At 39.2% G+C, this 22,104-nt stretch overlaps 1 protein-coding gene across 15 annotated transcripts in view; it reads left to right on the forward strand.

Annotated features, from left to right (window-relative positions):
* The window catches only part of TMEM154 (transmembrane protein 154), a 30,502-nt gene extending 8,706 nt beyond the window's left edge, over positions 1-21,796 (forward strand). For 2 of the 15 annotated variants that reach the window (XM_087874493.1, XM_087874502.1), the window contains exons 2-7: positions 2,835-3,149; positions 5,249-5,276; positions 7,459-7,512; positions 7,955-8,040; positions 12,048-12,105; positions 20,715-21,796. In XM_087874493.1, coding sequence (XP_087730619.1) covers positions 2,835-3,149; positions 5,249-5,276; positions 7,459-7,512; positions 7,955-8,040; positions 12,048-12,105; positions 20,715-20,760 — 587 coding nt within the window. In that variant the 3' untranslated portion in view covers positions 20,761-21,796. Of the gene's footprint in view, positions 1-2,834; positions 3,150-5,248; positions 5,277-7,458; positions 7,513-7,954; positions 8,041-12,047; positions 12,106-16,157; positions 20,199-20,714 lie in introns of those variants that run through there. The other 13 variants (XM_087874492.1, XM_087874501.1, XM_087874499.1 and 10 more) reach the window with 10 other exon arrangements.
* Positions 21,797-22,104: the final 308 nt, after the last annotated feature.

Here is a 22,104-nt window from a genome sequence, read left to right on the forward strand (position 1 = left end):
CGGGAGGATCCCTTAGAAGGCAGGGCGGAGGATTTCGGACAATACCTGTATGACAAAATCGCCCAGATCCGGGGGGATTTGGACTCTGACTGGGTAGATCAGGGCAGGGTGACGAGGAATAGTCTTGAGAATGTTATCTGGGAGGAGTTTGATGCTGTGACTCCTGATGATGTGGACAGGATTTTGGGGAGACTTAGTGCGGCCACATGTTTACTGGACCCGTGTCCCTCCTGGTTGGTACTGGCTTCCCGGGAGGTTACACGAGGCTGGCTCCAGGGTGTTATCAACGCTTCGTTGAGTGAGGGTTACTTCCCCACCGCCTTGAAAGAGGCGGTGGTGAGGCCTCTCCTCAAGAAGCCGTCCCTGGATCCGGCAATATTGGCCAACTATCGTCCTGTCTCCAACCTTCGCTTTATGGCGAAGGTTGTTGAGAGTGTGGTCGCACGACAGTTTCCGCAATTCCTGGAGGAAACATCTTATCTAGATCCGTTCCAGTCGGGTTTCAGGTCTGGGCACAGCACAGAAACGGCATTGGTCGCGTTGGTTGATGATCTCTGGAGGGCTCGGGACAGGGGTTGTTCCTCTGTTCTGGTCCTGTTAGACCTCTCAGCGGCTTTTGATACCATCGACCATGGTATCATGCTGCACCGGCTGGAAGAGTTGGGGGTGGGAGGCACCGTGTTGCGGTGGTTCTCCTCCTTTCTCTCCGACCGGTCGCAGTTTGTGTTGGCAGGGGGGCAGAGGTCGACCTCGAGGCCTCTCATTTGTGGAGTGCCGCAGGGATCGGTCCTCTCGCCCCTTCTGTTCAACATTTATGTGAAGCCGCTGGGTGAGATCATCCGTGGCTTTGGGGTGAGATACCACCAGTACGCTGATGACACCCAGCTGTACATCTCCACCCCAGGCCACCCCAACGATGCCCTTGAAGTGATGTCCCAGTGCCTGGAGGCTGTACGGGTCTGGATGGGGAGGAACAGGCTCAGGCTCAACCCTTCCAAGACTGAGTGGCTGTGGCTCCCGGCATCCCGATATAGTCAGTTGACTCCATCACTGACTATTGGGGGCGAGTCATTGGCCCCCACAGAGAGGGCTCGCAATCTGGGAGTCCTCCTGGATATGCAGCTGTCCTTGGAGGAACATCTGACGGCTGTAACCAGGGGGACCTTTTGTCAGGTTCGCCTGATTCGCCAGTTGCGGCCCTTTCTTGATCGGGATTCCCTGTGCACAGTCACTCATGCCCTCGTCACCTCTCGCCTTGACTACTGCAACGCTCTCTACATGGGGCTCCCCTTGAGGAGCACCCGGAGGCTCCAGCTGGTCCAGAACGCAGCAGCGCGGGTAGTGACGGGAGCAGCATGGCGCTCCCATGTAACACCGCTCCTGCGCGAGCTGCACTGGCTCCCAGTTGTCTTCCGGGTGCGCTTCAAGGTGTTGGTTATCACCTTTAAAGCGCTCCATGGCATAGGGCCTAGCTATCTGCGAGACCGCCTGCTGCTACCGACGACCTCCCAGCGACCCGTGCGCTCCCACAGAGAGGGCCTCCTCGGGGTGCCATCAGCCAAACAATGCAGGCTGGTGACCCCCAGGGGGAGGGCCTTCTCTGTGGGGGCACCCACCCTCTGGAATCAGCTCCCCCCAGAGATAAGGAGAATCCAAGACCTCAGTGCCTTCCGTCGCGCCCTTAAAACCCATTTATTTAAACAAGCCGGGCTGGCTTAAGATGAAATTTTTAACTGTTTTTAAATGTTTTAAACGTTTTTAATTGGTAAATGAGTTTTAATTGGGCCAAATTTATATATCTTTTAATTGTTTTTAATATTTGTTCTGCATGTTTTTTTTAATCTGGCTGTACACCGCCCTGAGTCCTTAGGGAGAAGGGCGGTATAGAAATCCAATATAAAATAAAATAAAAATAAATATAATTATCTAATACGTTGTTGACAAATATAAATAAATAAATAAAAATAAATCTATTTGTTATCTGAAAATTTAGGTTTCTAATGTCCAAGAAAGAATAGGGGTTTGTGTAGAAATAAATCAGGTACTTACAACGACTGGCTTGGCATATCACTTAAGCATTATTTGCTTTTCCTATAATACCCACTTCTCTATGTTCTCACAGAAGGTTTGAGAGAGCAAAAGGGGTATTATTTATTATTGTAGGATGTGCAGATCATAAGAAATAGTGGAAGTTTCTTCCATTGCTTAAAATACTCTTGGTTGAAAATGGATTGGAAGTAAACTGATGTGGCAAGGATTTCTTGCAAGATATCTAAGCGGAATGCAAATGCTTACTTTGGGCGAAAAATATGAAAATCACTTGAGTGAAAAAGCAAATAATGCAATTATGCTCAAATGCTAAATTAAACTTCAAAAAGAAACATGAAAAAATGCCTGTTATGTACTTAACTGAAAAACTTCCAGTAATTTTCCTGCTAGTCTTTTAATTCAACTTTTTGTCACCGTCTACTAATTTTTGTACAATTTGGTTTTAATTTCGTTTTCATGAATGCTTTGTAGTTATTTGCAAAAAGAACATTCAGCTACAATCCTACATGAAGATTATTACCTTAAAGTTTACCCTTTGAGCCTTGACCAAACTTGGTGAAAATGAATATCAATCGAAAGAGGAAGTATGAATCATTACACAATGAGAGGGAAGATAGTTGCAAGAGAAACCCCAACAATATGATAATTTAATTATCAATAGCAGTTCTTGAACAGTTATATGGTGCTCATCCTTATTTTGTCAGAATGTTAGAGATTGAAAGATAAATACTCACAATAGTATTAATAGATTAATAATATTGGTTATGTTTTTCCTTTTTTTGTAGAGTCCGTAACTACAATGGCAGATAATGAACATTCTGGTGATGGCATATCATCGACTGTGCCCAGCACAGTAGAATCTATTAGTTCTGTTTTATTTTCAATTTCGGTTAATAAATCAGAAGAGCAAAATGCCACAACACCAACTGAAACTGAGAATACTGTAACAGAAAGTACTTCTCCCAAAGAAACGAATGGGAATGAATCCATTTTAACTACTGCTGTGATAATTGGAGTTGCTATAGTGCTGCTCCTAGTCCTCTTGATTATCCTGGTAATCTTTATTGTAAGACGTCGCAAACGGAAACAAAGCCAAGAAGGTAAATATTAATATCACCTGGATAGGGAAATAAGGGTCATGTGGGACAAAATAGCATTCATGCTGTAAAAGTAATGTCCCAATTAGATTTATGTCTTTTAAAGCTCTCTAAGATTAGTCAGCAACTGTGTAAAAAACCTTGTTTCAAGTATAAACAAGTTTGATGTGTTATCATTGAAGTTTGAGTTATACAGGAAGAAAAAAAAAAAACCCTGAATGAACTATTTTATGGTAATGCAAAACATATGAAACCACATCTATCTAGAGCAAATATCTCTGCTAATGGGTACCAGCTTCATTTAGTTCTATGATAGAACAGGCTTCCCAATAATCCCACGCTGCCCAAAATTTCAGTAACGGATCACAAATAAAAGTTTTTTTTATTTTTCTTTGCTTTCCTCTCTTATTGTTGATAAAGTGCACTCTATGGCTGTCACTTCACAAATGTTATATGTAGAATAGAATCTCTGAACAAGTTGTTAATCAATGCTCCATCCTCACTTTTCTTTGGGATACCCATGACCTGCCTTTCCAATAAAATCTGGGTAGTTATGGATCCTAACAAAATAAGACAGAGAGCTTCTTTTCTAATCTTCTATTCTTTCATCTGTATATCAAAGTCATCCAATTTACTTCAGCTATTAATTTTTACCTGGGATTAAAATCTCTTTCTCTCTCTCTTTCCCCCTCCCTCCCCCCACCACCCTCTTCACTTTCTTACTAGTTTACTTCTTAGTACATCTAATATTTGCATACCCAAGGGTATGCAAATGTGGCAGGGTTGTAATCCCCCAATTTCCAATCAATATGCTTTTGCTGAGGAATAGCATGCCTAACTTCTCTGAGAAGCATGGCATAAGGCCATGATGGCATGCCGTAATGGCATGTGTGGCATCACCTATTTCTCTTCCGGGTTTCTGGTACGATCAGCTGGCCTTTTGCGAGTGGCAGCACCAGAAACTGGAAGAACTGGTCTTCCATTTTCCTGTGTGAGCATGCACATGGGCCAGCTGATCATCGCGAGCACATACGCACCAGAAGCCCAGAAGTCTAGCTGGTCGGGGTGCATGCGCGTACCAGAAACCGGAAGTTCATTTTCGGGTGCTCACATGCGCCATTGGCAGTTCCTCTTCTGGGTTGTGGTCCAGATGAGCGTGCACTCCCTTTTCGGCACTTGGTGCCAAAAAAGTTCACCATCACTGGCATAAGGCAATTCCCTGAGCAGACAAATACAAAGGTGAGCTGAGTCAAGTAGAATCTTATTTCTTAGCTACTCATTGGGGAGTGTCTTGGAGTCCCCAAGAGCAGAATGAAGGCACATATTAGCATATTTGATGAAACACAAATAATGCATTTTGGATTTAACTTGAAAAAAGAAAAGTGATGGAGAATCTGTCCATTCCTTGAAGTGCACTCCTATAGTATCTATGTGATCATCGCCTTGGCACTAAGGAGTGCAAGAAAATAGGTTAAGGGCTATCATAGGCAGGGGAGGTTGCCTGTTGCTGAAGCAGGCCTGTTGTTACTATTTTTCTAAGAGCAAGGAAAAGGCCTTAGTCAGAGGTGGGTTTCAGCAGGTTCTGACCAGTTCTGGAGAACCAGTAGCAGAAATTTTGAGTAATTCGGAGAACCAGTAGTAAAAATTCTGACTGGCCCTGCCCTCATCTATTCTCTACCTCCCAAGTCCCAGCTGATTAGGAGGAAATGGGGATTTTGCAGTAACCTTCCCCTGGAGCAGGGAGAGAATGGAGATTTTACTGTATCCTTCCCCTGTCACACCCACCAAGCCATGCCACGCCCACCAAGCCACGCCAACAGAACCGGTAGTAAAAAAATTTGAAACCCACCACTGGCCTTAGGCCTTATTCTGTATTGTTGTTTTTTTTTAAATCAAAGTTGCAGACAAGTTCTTATAGGGATATTTCTTCTGCTGCAGAAATGTGCTGTAGGTTATTTTAAAGTTTCTTCACTAGTAACATTGTTGGATAGTTTGCATGCAGTAGCCTTTCCCAATCTTTGGTCTTCTAATGTGTTGGATTTAGTTCCAGTGATTCCCATTCAGCTGGATTAAGCACATCTCTTTTTTTTTTTTTTCCTCAGATGAGCTAGGAAGTGAAAATGGTAAAAGGTAAGAAATTTATAGGTCTGCTTCTTGTCACTTGTTATTTATAGCAAGCTGGCACAGGAATTCAGGGTGTTGAAGTCCACAAAGTCATAAAAGGGACATAGTTCTCCACCTCTGCTCTAAAGTTACATCATGACTCTTTTCTTTCTATAATCTGTCTTATCTAATCATCGGAACCATAGGTCACAAATTCATATTTTTACTTTTTTATGCAAAAAAAAAAAAATCCTTAAATTTTTCCAGTCAACAATAAATACAAACACAGGCAGTCCTTGCTTAATGACCAGTCACTTAGCGACTGTTTGAAGAGATGATGGACTTCTCCAGAGCTACTTATGACCCATTGTGGATGGCGACACACGCATACATACCTACACTTTGCAATGATGTGGTTGCATTTTGGGTGCTTGGCAACCAGTTCATACTAATGGCAGTTGTAGCATCCTGCAGTCATATGACTGTTTTTCTGCATATTTTGCCAGGTTCTGGTGTTTATTTCTGGTTTCCAGAAAGAAAAAAAAATCCATAGAAGCCAAATCTGGCCCTAGGCTTGTGCCTCGGCATGCATAGATTCAATAAAGCAGGCTGAGGCAGGAAGATCATTTTATTATGATGAATTCAGAACGTTCTGATAAAAAGAATTCCTCTCATTCAAAGAGGGAACCTTGAGACTCATCTTACATTCCCTTTTATAATTAAGACATTAAAGGAGATTACAAAAGAAAAGTTGATTGGACAGGACAAAAGTATCTTCCCCTTTGCATAGGAAATCATTTACATGAAGTTAAACATATCACATATTTGCATCCATAACGCCACATTTAAATGAGCTCTGACGAAGAAGAGGGTTTAAAATTTAAGATGTTAGTGAAGGAAAATGCCACAAGGTTGCTTAGAGTTTACAAAGAGACAAAACAGTTGCCAATTAACACTAACAAACTCTCTCTTTTATCAGAAGGCAAGCTACTATTTACACAGTCCTATTCTATTGTGGGCAGGAGAGCCAAGACAGTTTTAGCTAGCAGTTTAGGAATGTTAGAAATTATCAATCTATCCACCCAGCAACAGAATAAAGATGTTTATACATTACAATCTGCAATACAGGGGTGAAATCAGGGGTGAAATGCTCCTGGTTCGGACCGGATCGCCCAATCCGGTAGCGATGGAGGCAGGTGGTTTGGAGAACCAGTAGCAAAAATCCCTGCCCCCCCTCCAATACCCAGCTGAGCCGCACAATCATCAGAGGCTTTTTTTTTTACTTTTAAAAGCATTTTTTCTACAACCTCTTCAGCCAAAAAATGCTTTTAAAAGTAACAAAAAAAAAAAGGCTCTGATGATCGCGTGGCTCAGCTGGGATCATCAGAGGCATTTAAAAGAAAAAAACCCTTTTTTTCTTTTAAATGCCTCTGACAATCCCAGCTGAGTTGCCTGATCAGCAGAGGCTTTTAAAAAAGCCTCTGCCGATCAGGCAACTCAGCTGGGATCATCAGAGCCTTTTGAAAGCATTTTTTACAACCTCTTCGCCGAAGAGGTTGTAGAAAAAATGGTTTTAAAATGGTTTTTAAAAAATGGCCACGCCCTCCCAGTCACATTACCCCCACCACCACCATGCCACGCCCACAGAACCGGTAGTAACAAATTTTAGATTTCACCACTGGGTGAAATGCTACCGGTTTGCACCGGTTCGCGTGAACCGGTAGTGATAAAAGCTGCTGGTTCGTCCAAACTGGTATTTTCGACAATCAGATGTGCCACATGATTTATATTCACTAGAAAGCAGGAAATCCTGCTTTCTAGCAAATCGGCACAGCTGTTCCCCCCCCCCTGCTGTTCTACTTACTTTGTTAAGCCTTATTTTTCTGCGCAAAGCGCGTGTTTGGCGCAGTATGCATACATTCATGCTCGGCATGCACGGGCAGTGAACCAGTGGCAATGCGCGGAGGATTTCACCACTGCTGCAATAGTTTGTTTAAATGTTTGTTTAACAACTTCTGCATTTGTTAACAGCTGTTGTATTCACTTAATGACCACAGCATTAATTTAACAACCTCTGCAAAAAAAAAAAGACTGTACAATCAGGCATGGTAATGTGATGACCTGTTTAATGGCTGCCTTATGACCATAATTCTGGGCTCATGGTCATAAGTCAAGGACTACCTGCATTGACTTTTCTCTAATCAAACAGGTCAATTTCACCATCTCAGCAAGTTCTATCATCTTCACCAACTATTTCTCCACTGTAGGTACTGCCAAAGCTTCCCATCTTTGCATGTACAATAACCTCATTGTGGTTATCATATATAAAAACAACATTCCATGATTTTCCCCCAACTGCTTAACCATTAGTCTCAAGAGCAAAAGTTCTGTTTCAGTTGTTCAGCATTAATCTTTATAATCCTCTGAATCAGTGTATGCGTTTGTACCCCAAATCTTCTAGCTTTTTTGCATGTGCACATCTACTGTACCTGTCTTACCATATCTACGCTCTGCTGTTGCTAATTCAACTGCAATGTAATCTAATGAATAATATTTATTTTTTTCAAACTAAAGCCCCCAGTTGGTAGACACTTAGCTATCCTTGAGCATGTGCCCAATATAAACAATTTTTTCGGAAAACTAAGAAAAGCAATTCTAAATTTTCGGCTCCAAAATCTTTGTTGGTTTTTATTTTTTTAATTAAGTCCTATTTTTGAGGAAGATACGCCTTCTGTAATGGAAATTGAGATGGAAGAATTGGATAAATGGATGAACAGCTTGAAAAAAAATGGTATGTATTTATCCCTATCTGATTTACGACTTTTGTCTTCCCTGATATATCTGTCTCTGACATTGATAAATATTTTAAACAGTTGTAGATAATAACACATCATAAAATGAGAGCAGAAAGACATGCTCTATATTTTAAGAACCTTAATTTTTAAAGAAGAGCTAATAGAAAAAGGTGTCCTTTACATAAAGAATATTTTATTCTGAACATACGTTTGTGATATTTTAAAATGTACCAGGTGTTTGTTGAAATTAGCAGGATTTTAATGTTAAAGGGAGGGCATTGGCATGAATTTATAATATACTTTACAACTGATTTACAACTTCTAGAGCTTTTTCTTCAGTTCTCTCTTTGGGATAATTCTACAAAGTAGGCAATGACCACATTGGACCATTTGTGTAGATCTTTTAGATTGACCACCTAACTGCCATCATCTGGAATGGAAGATTTTTTCCCCCTTCATAATTTCCTTCCTAGTCCAGTCTGGAAGCAAAAACTGCATTATACAATTATATTTTAGATGGCTTTCTTGGCTTTTTTATTTTAATCACTATGCATGGTTGTCTTTTTTGCTGGATTAAATCAAGCTGCTTGGCAGGGGGAATGTAGGATCAAGCTGTTTGTCTAAGAAGGACAATATTTGGCTCTTAGAGAAAAACGACAGAATAAATCAGAAAAGGAGAGAAATATGTGTAGGTGTCAGCACTTCAAGCTGCATTTACTCTAGTGCTGACATAAGAAGGAGAAGCGGAGGCGTCTGGAAAGGGACGTTTGACTTTTCACCTACTTATTTTCCCTGGAGATAATATCTCCTAGGAGATGGATGGGAGGGGGGAAATTCCTTTGAGCTGGAGCAGTAGATTAGGGGTAGAGTGACTTGGAAGATGGCCAATGAGTGCAGAGAAGTGGGGAAAGGAAAAGGAGGGGTTTGGGTCAGGAAGTCAGTGTTGACTACGATGGAGTCGGAGTTAGAATGTCGTGCTTAATAAATGGAAGTTTTTCATCAAAGACTTTGTTTGAAATGCAATTTATTTGAGACGACCTCGAAACCTGACAGAAGGCATCCTTGGCTGAGTATTGGATGGTTTGTTAGGGCAATTCCCTACAGCCAATTCGCCATGGTCAAATTGCCACAGCCAACTCACCATGGCTAACTCACCACGGCCAACTTGTCATGGCCAGATTGATGCGGGACAACTCACCACAGCCAACTCGCCACAGGAAAACTCACTGTGGGACAAGAGTTATACTAATATTAAAGAAATGGTGGAATAGAATAATTAAAGAAAGGATGCAAGTGGAGGGGCAGAATGAAATGTAAATGGCAAAAATTAAAATAATTTTTCCTTACTTTAAATGATTAAATAGAATTGTGAAGTTGTCCTGCAGTGAGTTAGCTGTGGCGACTTGGCTGTGGCAAGTCATCCCATTCTGATCCCAGGAGGATGATTGGAGTTTAGGATTTAGTGTTTAGTTTTGTTTTTATGGTTTTTGCTATGTTTGTGGTTTTATTGTTATTGTCAGCCACGCAGAGTTACGCCCTAAGATGGGAAGCCATAGAAATCTTTACATTTCTAAAAAAAGAGTAAGAAAACAAACAAAACAGAGGTTTAGAATCCCCCTTCTAGCCTGGCACCTTCCTTGATAGATTGGATTATAACACTCATCACTCCAGTTGGGTTGGCCTGGATAGCTGTGAGTTTTAGTTCAATTGTTAAAACCCTGCACACCAAGAATCTAGTTTACAATAAGTGTAAAAAGACCAGCCATGTAAGGAGGAAACCTTGTACCTGGCACATGTCAGGTACAATTCATATACAAGTTGTGCAACAACATTTTTACACTGGAAAGTACAGTTCATATAAAACCTATCCCTTGTTACTTTGCACAAAAGTTATCTTCTACTCAATGGCCAGATTTTGATTGCTTTCACTCTTTCCTTATAGTAGGACTGAATATATGCTCTACTTGCAGATCATTGAATGTGTTCCTTTGCACAGTAGGAATTTATGTATTTATTTGCATAAGAGAAAGCAATGGAGGCAGGATATTAATGGATTATTAAAATGTGTATTATTGTTATCAATATGACCCATTTGTAGCAGATACCCATGTAATCTGCAGATATAACAAAAGTTGTATATATGCAATTTCCTCCAACTAAGAGTGGAAATGTCTAAGCTTTATAAATCTGTTTCTCTAGTAACTAACATAGATCAATTCCACGCCCTGACTAAAAAATGTGTATTCTTAAAAGTGCCAGCCCATTAATTTAAGTGAATATTTGTTCTTTTTTTATGATCATATGTCCAGCCATGTTTGTCCAACAAATACTGAAATTATTTTATGATAAATCAGGCTTGAGGAAGGCATAATCACAGGTCTTGATTAAGCTGTATGAAAATTAAGCTTCAGTTTGCAGAAACAATCTAATTCTTCATTTGTTTGTACAGCATTCATAAAACTGGCATCTCATATTCTAACTCTGAGCCAGAACAGGAATAATTATTTTAATAAAGTTACTCACTTTGTTTACCTTCCTGTTTCATGAAGCTTTATAAAGCATAGATCTACTTGAAGACTGAATTACTAAGAATTTCCATAAATTTGGGAGGGAGTTGTAGCATTTTCAGTTGCACAGTCATATTGGTACTAAGGACATAGTTAATTTGAATTGGAATTAAGGACATACTTAATCTGAATGCCACATCAGGACCTAAGTGAATTGGACTGAATTTAAATTCAATTAATTATATATAGTTTAATTTAATATTTCACATATGTTTAATCATTTCTCCCTTTGGCATTATTTCAATTTGTAATTTGATGATAACTTGCAAAGGAGTTCTGAGACCAGACTTCTCAAGTTGCATGCTATAGAGCTGTAATGGTGAACCTATGGCACGCATGCCACAGGTGACACGCAGAGCCATATCAGTGGGCACATGAGCTCAGCTCCAGCGGGCATGCACGTGCCAGCCAGCTGATTTTCGGGCCTTCTGGGCCCACCAGAAGTAGGGAAACAGGCTGTTTCTTGCCTCCGGAGGGCTTCCGGGCAGGTGGGGAAGGCCGTTTTCGCCCTCCCCAGGCTCCTAGAGAGGCTCTGGAGCCTGGGGAGAGCAAAAAATGGGCCTACAAGGTCCACCGTGCCATCGTGTGCCAAAAGCAGGGGGAGTGCAGGGGTGTCACACGCGCATGTGCGGGGGGCCCCTGCATTGAATTACGGGTGTGTTAGCCATCACTGCTATAGAGCCACAGTAGTAAATGTATTCAATTTTCCAATACTGCATATATTTTTAATGGTATTTTTCCTCTCCAAAACTTTCAAGTCTCCTCAGAGAAAATCCCATGGAACACACAATTACATTGTGTACACCTAAACAGGCCTTATATAAGCAAATTGGTAGATACTCCTACTAAATAAATCGTTTTGGAAAACCACAAAATATCTGCACATATGGCATGGGACATAAAAGGAGGGTATGTAGTTTTTTACCAAAATAACAAAAGGGTCTGATTTTATAAAGGCTGAGCGCTTTCATTAGGGTTAGGTAGCTTATATTATATACCTCTACACCACATAGAATGCAATGTCACTTATCTGTGGTTTGCAACATGATCACTTGTCAAACAATATGAATGACAGTAAGCCTGATCTTCTACTAGGTGGCAAAAGATGGAATTCTAGTCATTATATGTGATAGTACTTGCTAGTGATTTGATATTTGTTTGTTTGTTTGTTTGTTTGTTTACAATAATACAATGGACAGTTTATTATTATCCATTTTATTTTTAGCTGGTTGGCAAAAGCAAAATGCTGGAGAGGAGAGCCATTTATATATTCTGTGCAGAGAATGCCTTGCGATAAATGAAACAAAGGCAACTATTGCTCCTGACATTTTTAATAAAACATAATATTTTTTTACAAATAGTATTAGACATTGCTATTCCAACTGAATTGCTGTCTTGCCAATTCTCAAGGCTAATAGATCGTTGTCTTTTCACAGCAGAAAGTGATTATTTGCCTGCTTTAAAAGAAGAGAAAGACTGTAACACCAACCCAAGGTACTTATAATTCCCAATTCCTAAAAGTGACACTGTTAGTAGATCCACAATTGCAAAAATGTTACATCTTTCTCTTTCCCTTTATTCCTTGCTATCTCGCTCACTTCTAATTAAAAAAAAGTATATGTTCCTCAAAAGCACAGCCTATACAGGTAGTACTCGACTTACAACAGTTGACCGTTGAAGTTACAACGGCAGTAAAAAAAGTGACATATGACCGTTTTTCATAGTTATGACCTTTGCAGCATGCCCATGATGATTGTGCGATCAAAATCCAGATGTTAGGCAACCGGTTCATATTTATGACTGCTGCTGTGTCCCAGGGTCATGGGATCACCTTTTCTGACCTTCTGACGAGCAAAGTCAATGGGGAAGCCAGATTCACTTAACAACCAGATTACTAGCTTTTCAGCTGCAGTGATTCACTTAACAACGGTGGCAAGAAAAGTCGTAAAATAGGAGCAAAACTCACTTAACAAATGTCTCGCTTAACAACAGACATTTTGTATTTATTTTGTATACAGACTACCTGTATTTATTTTGGCTCCTTCAGAAAACAATGGGAATTTAAACTCTTCTCTTGTGAGATTGAGCAGAAGCTTCCTTATGTAAATGGTCTATCAGAAATGCCATAGAGATTCAGGTCACAGTTCTACTTGTGTCTGTTCATTAGTTCTATAATTATTGAATTGCAACTGAGCAGTTTTCCATGGACAAAACCAAGTCCATAGTACTGGGGGAAATGGCATTTTTCTTTTCTTCTACTTCCTTTCTGTGCTCTCTAAACCTGAGAATTGGCGGGCAGGGCTTCTAAATTAGTTTTGTAGGAAGGAAGGCTTAAGACGAGCAGAGGTTCTCTGGGTTGCTATGGTAGTAAACACGTTAAATGAACTTGCACCCGATTGTGCAAGCTACAGAGATCATTTCACTTTTTTCCTAATGCAACTTATAATAATACTACAGATATTGTATAATATGAAAACGTAATTTAAAACATGCTCTTAATTTTTCCCCTTGCTGTCACTGTCCAAGAACGAATGAGCCTTTACAAATGAGCCTTTACAAATTCAACCCTTAAACTCTCAGTGCTACAGCTCTTTTCAAGGTTATTAAAATACTGCTGTATTTGAGAAGGCAAATAAATCCAATTTATTTTCCCATCTTAGTTACATTTTCAAGTGGAGAGTCCAGCAGAAAACATTGGATGATGTTCCCTGACTATCTCTTGTTGATTAAAAAAGCCAAATAAATGGAGAGGAAAAGAGAAGGGAAGAATGGTTGTTACCACTAGATGGCTCTACCTTATTGTAAATGATGGCGCAAGTATAGGCTTATATACCTTGGTTCTGAGTCACAGAAATTGTATGTTTTGCTAAAGTAAACGATGTAGAAAAATAAACTTCTCTGGGATAACTGCAGCATGAGAGGCCAAAAAAAATAATAATAATACTGAATAAAATCTCTGGGAGGGAAGATCTCTTACTGTTTGCTCTAGTGGAGAGGTCTACAATCTAGTGCCGTGATGGCGAACCTATGGCATGCGTGCCACAGGTGGCATGCGGAGCCATATTAGTGGGCACACCAGCTCAGCTCTGGGGTGCATGTGCACGCCGGCCAGCTGATTTTTGGGCCTTCTGGGCCCACCAGAAGTAGGGAAACAGGCTGTTTCCTGCCTCTGGAGGGCCTGGGGGTGGGTGGGGAAGGCCCATTTTTCTTTCTTACCTGGCTCCAGATCCTTTCTATGTATCTGGGAAGGGCGAAAACAGTCTTTCCCACTCCCTTGGAGGCCCTACGGAGGCTGAAAGGGCCCATTTCCTGACTCCCGGTGGGACAGGAAGTGATGTTTTTCCTGTCCTCAGCCTCCAGAGACTCCTAGAGAGGCTCCTAGAGACTCCTAGAGAGGCTCCTGGAGACTCCTAGAGAGGTTCTGGAGGCTGGGGACAGCAAAAAATGTCACTTCCTGTCCCACCGAGAGTTGGGAAATGGGCCCTTTCAGCCTCCGTAGGGCCTCCAAGGGAGTGGGAAAGGCTGTTTTCGCCCTTCCCAGATGCATAGAGAGGATCTGGAAGCAGGTAAGAAAGAAAAACGGGTCTACCAGGCCATCATAGGAGTGGGGGTGGGTGGGGTTGCGTGTGCATGCGCATGGGCATGTACGCGTGCGACCCTCCCCTGTCCCCCTCTCTCCTGGCACACAATGGCAAAAAGGTTAGCCATCACTGATCTAGTGCATATCAGAAACCCTGGAAGTATATACTCATCCCACCTCCCATTTGCAGTCCAAACATAGCTAGTATTGCTAGTGAGAGTCGGAGAAGAAAATCATGTACAACAAGATCACTTGGAAAATGTTGGAAAAGTCCCAATTAGCTATTATACCACATTAACATACAATGTGATCTCCTGTGACCTGTAAAATATCATTTGACTTTTCTCTAAAAACCAACATTTTAAACACAATTTCTAGGACTAACCAAAAGAGTTGCATAAGAGTTCAATCCAGAGCAACCAAGTCAAAGCTTGTATTCTATAGATGGAACATGAAGACTAAGATATGTACAAGTAATCAATTTACATGCAGTTACCACAGATTTTAAAATAAGGGTAATTTTTTAAAAATGGTAAATATAATCTCCAGCATTATATCTGAGAAAGATAAGAGTTTGTTGCCCATTGTTTTAGGGTAAGTTTGCTTTGTTTTGCTCCTTTAAAAGATAGGTAAGTGTTTTTTGTATAACAGCTGAAGGTTAAAACCTTTTGCCATATCACTGAACCTCATCTCTCTCTTGATCAGCAAATTCTTTTCTATATTCTGCTTGATATCTTCTAGCTCCTGGGCCTATGATACTGGGACACATTTTAGATGTATAATTACAAATATGCACATAGTTAGACCACTACAAGCTATTATACCTGGGGTGGGTAGATGAAATAGGAGGAGATATTTGGTAAACAAAAACAAGAAGTAGATTCAAGAGGGGATCTGACACGTGGGAATCTTTTTTCAGCACAGAACCTGACAGAAGATACCATAACTCTATAATTAATGACGTATTGAAGGAAATATGATTAATTTTATATCACAATCATAGATTCCTGTTAGAGAGCTATGACTTTCGGACTGGCCCATAGTTAATGTATTTTATACATACTGCTCAAAAAAATAAAGGGAACACAAGCAGAAGACATCCGAGATCTGAATGAATAGCCTTATTAAATATTTTGTTCGTTACATACAGTAGTTTTACAGTTTTACTGTATTTACACTACAGTAGTAGTGTTCCCTTTAGTTGTTTGAGCAGTGTATAAACTACTGTATGTAAAGAGCAAAGTATTTAATAAGGCCATTTCATTCATTCAGATCTCGGATGTCTTCTGCTTGTGTTCCCTTTAATTTTTTTGAGCAGTATATTTTTGTTGAGAAAAAAAATGAAGAGTTTCTGAGAAAACAGATAGGCAAGGGGATCTCTTCACTCAATGTGTGTAAGCATCTTAACAGAATTAAGTTGGAAAGGACTTTGGAAGTCTTCTAGTCCAGCCCCCTGCTCTAGCAGGAAATCCTATACGGTTTTAGACAAATAGTTATCCAATCTCTTCTTAAAAACTTCCAGTATTGGAACATCCACAACTTCTGGAGGCAAACCGTTCCACTGATTAATTGTTGTAATTGTCAGGAAATTTCTCCTTAGTTCTGGGTTGGTTCTCTCCTTGATCAGTTTGTGTGCAAGCATGGAAGACTACAAATCCTTTCTTGTTAGATTTCACAACCATTCTACTACTTGCAGCAAATCCAGAATTCTGTTATTCTGTATGATAGTAGATTCTGTGTAATTCAGACATTTATATACTGATATTAATATATATTCATGGCTTATATTTAATTAATGACAAATAGCCTTGAAAATAAGAAAATAAAAGTCTCAGTTAAACATTGAAACTGTACTGGCCAAAACATAGTTAGAAAGAAGAAATGAAGAGTGAGCATTCAAAAAAAAAACAAAAAACCTTTCCTCAAATGTTGAGATGAAGTTTAATCTTTTAAAAATTTTATACAGTGACTGTGAATCTTAAGATAAAGAAGAAATTATGTGAAATAAAGGAAGAAAAGCAGAAGTAACATTGTTGCTGAGTTCCGAGATGCTCTGGATATGAAATATCTTCATTTCATCTGGTCATGGATCCCAGTGTTTCTTTTTCTTTGATGGATTTGTTTTATATATTGAAAAAATTCTGAAAGACAGAAATCCTGAAATCAATTTTTAACACTGTGAAAGTGGGGAAAGATGTGTAGAGAATGATATTCTTCCAGGTATTTCTTTAGAGCACTTTGTTCTCTCTACTCTTTTTATTGACACCAATGATATATTTTATAAGATTGTCTATTACAGCAACACCTGTAAATACAATGGTACTGTGCCCTTCATACTGAATGTCCATGCTCTGGAAAGCAAATTTCACAGTTCTGAAATATGATCCTTGCCATTGATTTTGCTGATGGCAACCCCTCGTGGAGATTTGTACAGACAAGGGCAGCAGAAATGAAGCTTGTACAGAGAATGTCTCACAACATTTCAATTATTTCAGTGCAACCAGTAGAGATTTGGAATAAGCAGGTAATTACAGAGGATTTGTTTTTTAAAAAAATCTTTGTGGATAGTGTCACTACACAGTTTAGTCATTAGGTGGCTTTAATTTTATCTGGGAAGAATCTACAGTTTCCTAAAGCTTATGTCTAGTTTCTGGACTATGAAACTATGTTTTCTAACTCTTTTATCTTAATAATCACAGTTTTCATAGAGCATAAAGTTTTAGTGCAAATTTCAGCCATGGATCTACTCAGCGTGTAAAAGCCACCAATGGCACACTTTCCAATCCTCTCTAAGGATTTTTTTAAAAAATAGTTTTTGTTTTATATATATATATATATATATATATATATATATATATATATATATATATATATATATATATATATAAACTACACCATAATTGGAGTATGCTGTGATAGAGTTGACCCTGCCCATGGTAATTCACCAGCTGGCATAACGTCCTTTCAATCTGGATAGAAAAACACACATATGCCAAAACCAAAATAAAACAATTCACCTTCTGCCCTTCTAAAATACTAGGAAGTGGTAGGATGTAGGAGAAGAGTAGCAGAACCTGGGGAGGGGGGAAGGGGTGTAGCATTAAAAGGAGGATCATCCTAGAATCCCAAGCAAAATAAGCCCAACCCCTCCTTGAATTCCGTTGACCCTTATCTATCTCCAAGCAGGTGTTAACAGTTAGTTGAGAAGATTCCTGTGCAATAAATCAGTTTAATTAGACTTTCATGTGTGGACCTGATCTTTTGCTCCTGACATAGGATAACTTTTGCTACATTGCAAATATGTTGCTCAACACCTGCGCTCAGTATGAAGTGCTCTGGGTGTTTTGTAGAAAAAAAACTAACTTAAACATATTTACAAGTTTAAATGAAGCATTTCCAAAGGTTTGCTAGTGGTGCTAGGAGAATTTCTTTTGTTGCCTCAACAGCAGATGTGAAGTATCTCCCCTGCCTTTGGACTATGACATCCTCTGAATCAGAAAGGACCTATCATGATTGCAAATGTCAATTGCAATCTATAGCTATAAGAATGTCCATGTTCCCTATAGTTTATAGGTGCTTTATCATACAGATGTAAATTCTTACGTGAATTCATGTATTTAACTCAGTTTTGTATTTATAATGCAACACAGTTAAGGAACACTACAAAATATGGTGAATCAGAAATTAGAAAAAAGATACTTATGTGGTATAGACTTAATTTTATTCCTGGGATCCACTTTCGTGTTACTGCTGGCCATCTTACCCAATATATAAAAGCTTGGAGATACCCTCTCTAGTTCACTTTTTTCCCCATGCCTGAATATGAACTTGTGTTCATCTAATATAGATTGACTATGTTGAATGGGAATTTTGGTAGTTGCAACCCTAAATAGCCAAAGGATAATAAACTGGGGAAACACTGATTTCAAGAAGAGTGAATCCTTATATTCAAGATAGATAGCATGCCTATCAGGTCAATCAAATATTTATTCTCCTACTCAGGGTATAACAATATTGGATTAAGTAGATTAAACCTTGAACAGACATAGGATAGATTAATTGTGTAGTTTGTATAATTACATATTCTTTGTATAATCTTTCCCAAAATCTCTGAATTTAAAAAGTGAGACTTCACACAAGTGATACTTTGCTCTTACTTAGTTGCTATGTTGAGGCTCTGAATCTGAATTGTCTATCACTACCAGGGAAGAGTTTCTTATTTATCACAATACATTTCCCCCCCTCAGAATGACATTGCTCAAAATGCAGTACCAAACTTGCTATTAATCCTGCAGGAAACAATTCAGAAATCCCTGACTGCTAAAAGGGTACCGGCACTAGGACTAGAAAACTTTTGCAAAATCAAGGGCAGCATTCAGCCTTTGGATTATGTGCCAATAGGCATATTTTTAAAAGTCCTGTGTCCAAGACAAAGGAATAGATCAAGGTTAGGCCAACGCTTAAATGAAATGAAATTAAAATTTAATTATGAATAAAATGATTACTTCCAATGCATTTAATCATTTTCTTTTCTATCATATTACAAATGGGAAACAATTTTTGGAAGAGCTCTGCACTTTACATCAGAGCTATTAGTAGTTTTATGTAGTCTAGGACCAACAACTTTAAAAGAGGAAAGGCATAATGAAACTCCTGTCTACTGGTTAAAAAGGCCCCGTTGATGGAGTAATGGATTTGAACCACTAATATCTAGATTAATATTTTCAGCCATGATATGTTATTCACTGTATGGCCCTGGATGATCAAAAGAAACCATGCCCATGCTATAGAGTTGTAATAAGGGTAATGTTTCATTTTACTTTGGTTGCCTTGAACTTTAGGAAGGAAGATATATAGTAAATGATTATAAACAGAATGGGGGGAAATGTTTATGTATGCAAGTCCATATATAATCCGTTTTATGTCACTTTCACACAAGATTCTATGTGGTTTACAATTAAAAAAGTGTGAAAACAATAACTAATTCAAAATACACATTGAAATCTGATCATTGCTGCTAGCAAAAGACCTTGTGGAAAAATACATTTTTAAATAGACTTCCTAAATATTAGCAGAGTGGGAAACATTTTGACCTTGGGAAACAAGGTCATTCATTATTGTAATGAATGAATGAAGGGACAGCTCCTAACTAGACTATCCTCCATGCCTTAGACTCATGATCTGTCAGGTTGGGTGGGCAGATTCACCATACAGTGGTACCTTGGTACTCATCATTAGTTGGTTCCGGGAGGCTCAACATATACCAAAAACAATGAGTACCATACAATTTTTCCCCATAAGGAATAATGTAGTGAGTCACAAGGCAGCCGACACTGGCAAGTTCTAGCTTGTGAGTTGAGAGCCAAACATATTTGAGTCCCGGAACAAATTTTTTTTGTATCAAAATGTGTTGACTACCAAATTTGATGAGTTTCAAATATCAAGGTACCACTGTACTGCAAATCATTTGAAAAATAATGATGACTCAAGCTATAAAAGATTTAATAATTAACAACTATAGACAATGCTTTAAAATAAATTGGCACAAATCAGCAGGTGGATAGGCACATTCTGTGCCAATTGTAGACTCCAGGTCATCTTCAAGAGCAGCCTTATGAAAAGTAAACTGTAATAGTCAATTAAGAGATGACAAGGACAACAGCCACAGTTTAGAGTCTGTAAACTATATCTTTCAAAGAAATCCCAAGACAACAAGATCTTACTGAATTGTTTCTGTCAACTAGTAAACTATACCATTGATTTCCTCCCCAAATCTTACATACAGTACATATATACATATTTGTTATATATACAAACTATCTTCGGCAAGGTAAATGAAGCATGCTTAACAACCATTTGGTAACATTTGTAGAAATCATGTTAACTGTAGTATATTCAGTTATTATTTTTTTATTTACAGCTTACGTTGTACTTTTTTTTGATAAAATGTTTTATACTGTAAGCATACATGTGTAATATAAATAAGAATAAAATATTCTTTTATACATATGTACAATGATTTTCTTCAGCACACCTGTGCTCAGTATAAAGTGCTCTGGATCAGAGGTGAAATCCAGCAGGTTCTGACAGGTTCTGGAGAACTGGTAGCAGAAATTTTGAGCCGTTCAGAGAACCGGTAGCGGAAATTTTAAGTAGTTTGGAGAACTGGAAAATACCGCTTCTGTCTGGCCCCCGAGTGGGGTAGGAATGGAGATTTTGCAGTATCCTTCCCCTGGAGTGGGGAAGGAATGGAGATTTTGCAATAGCCTTCCCCTGGAGTGGGGTGGGAATGGAGATTTTGCAGTATCCTTCCTCTGCCATGCCCACCAAGCCACTCCCACCAAGCCACACCAAGCTCACCAAGCCATGCCCACAGAACCGGTAGTAAAAAAAATTGGATTTCACCACTGCTCTGGATGTTTTGTAAGGAAAAAGTAACTTAAACATATTTACAAGTTTAAAATGAAGCATTTCCAAATGTTGGCTGGTGGTGCTAGGAGAATCTCTTTTGTTGCCTCCACAGCAGATGTGAAGTATCTCCCCTGCCTTTGGACTATGACATCCTCTGAATCAGAAAGGACCTATCATGTTTTGAAGCCCTTGAACTGCAGCATAAGACAAAAGACTCAGCCCCATATTCAGGAGCCTGCTGGACGAAGAACCCAAGAGACATATGCCAAGACCCGGTAGCCTAGAGGTGGAGTTCTTGCCTCACAATCAGGAGGTTGTGAGTTCGGTCCTAGGTAGAGGCAGACGTAGGGTCTCCTGCTTGAGCATGACCTGCAAGGTCCTTTCCAAGTCTATTAATCTGTTAAATCTGACACTTCAGCAGAATCTCCATATTCCTTTCCTTTTGAAAGCATGAGGCTGAAAAATGAAGTGAGGGCTCATCAACGGTTTAGACTCTTTAGGCACTGGAGCTAATCAAAACAAAGTCCTCGTTGTCTAATATAAATCTTCACTGCGTGGAAGAAAGCATTAAATTATTCCTGTAACAGAATAAAAGCTCAGTCAGCCCAATTTATTTGCTGCTCTCCAAGGTCCTGGGGGCTCGGTTTTGCCCTTTCTCTTTTGTCTGTAGATTCTGCCCTAACCTTTCCTGCAGCTTTAATTACTCCTTCAAGGGTCACAGAGTGAATTTATATTTTATATTTAGAAATCAGATAGAAAGATAAAACGGGTCCAGTGTAAAGCATCTTACATATTCCTTAGCCAATAAAGATAGCAGGGAAGGTAGCCAGCTGGATGACTTTGGACCAATCACTAGCTCTCAGCCCAACCTACCTGACAGGGTTGGTGTTGATGGGAAATTAGGAGGAAGAAAGTGTTTTGGATACATTTGCCATATTCAATTATTTGTAAAAATAATAAAAGTGGGATATAAATAAAATGTTGTGGACTCCATCAACTAAAGAATTCTGCCTGGCAGGGCAGAAGCTTTCTGTACCACTTCAATTATCATGTAGTAGTCCACATGATGGAAAATATTGAGAATTGCTGAGTTAATTTATTAGCTTGTTAAAATTAATCCTGATCTATAGGGCCTCAGACTTTGCTTTTTTCTGTGTCACAGTTCTTTTGGCATTAAAGATTGTTATTGTATAAGCCATTCACCTCAGTAAATATGCCTAGTTAATGACATTTTCCCTTATCAGATCTGATATCTATACCATTAAAGAAATTACATACCTCTGAGGGTGGGAAATCTATATTAAGTTTCAGAGGGAATAAAAACACTAGTCATGATGAGAGTAATGTTATTCAGTCAAAATATATACCATTAAAAGATCTTTATTATAATGATATAATTGGCAAATTACTGATTTCTTTAACAAAAGTCAGGGATCACTTTAAACTCATACATTGTCAAATAAATATTTAAAGCCCAACAAATACATAGGTAATATATATAG

Source organism: Pantherophis guttatus, chromosome 8 (genome assembly GCF_059756535.1).
Source record: "Pantherophis guttatus breed Tessera chromosome 8, ASM5975653v1, whole genome shotgun sequence".
NCBI classification, from domain to species: domain Eukaryota; kingdom Metazoa; phylum Chordata; class Lepidosauria; order Squamata; family Colubridae; genus Pantherophis; species Pantherophis guttatus.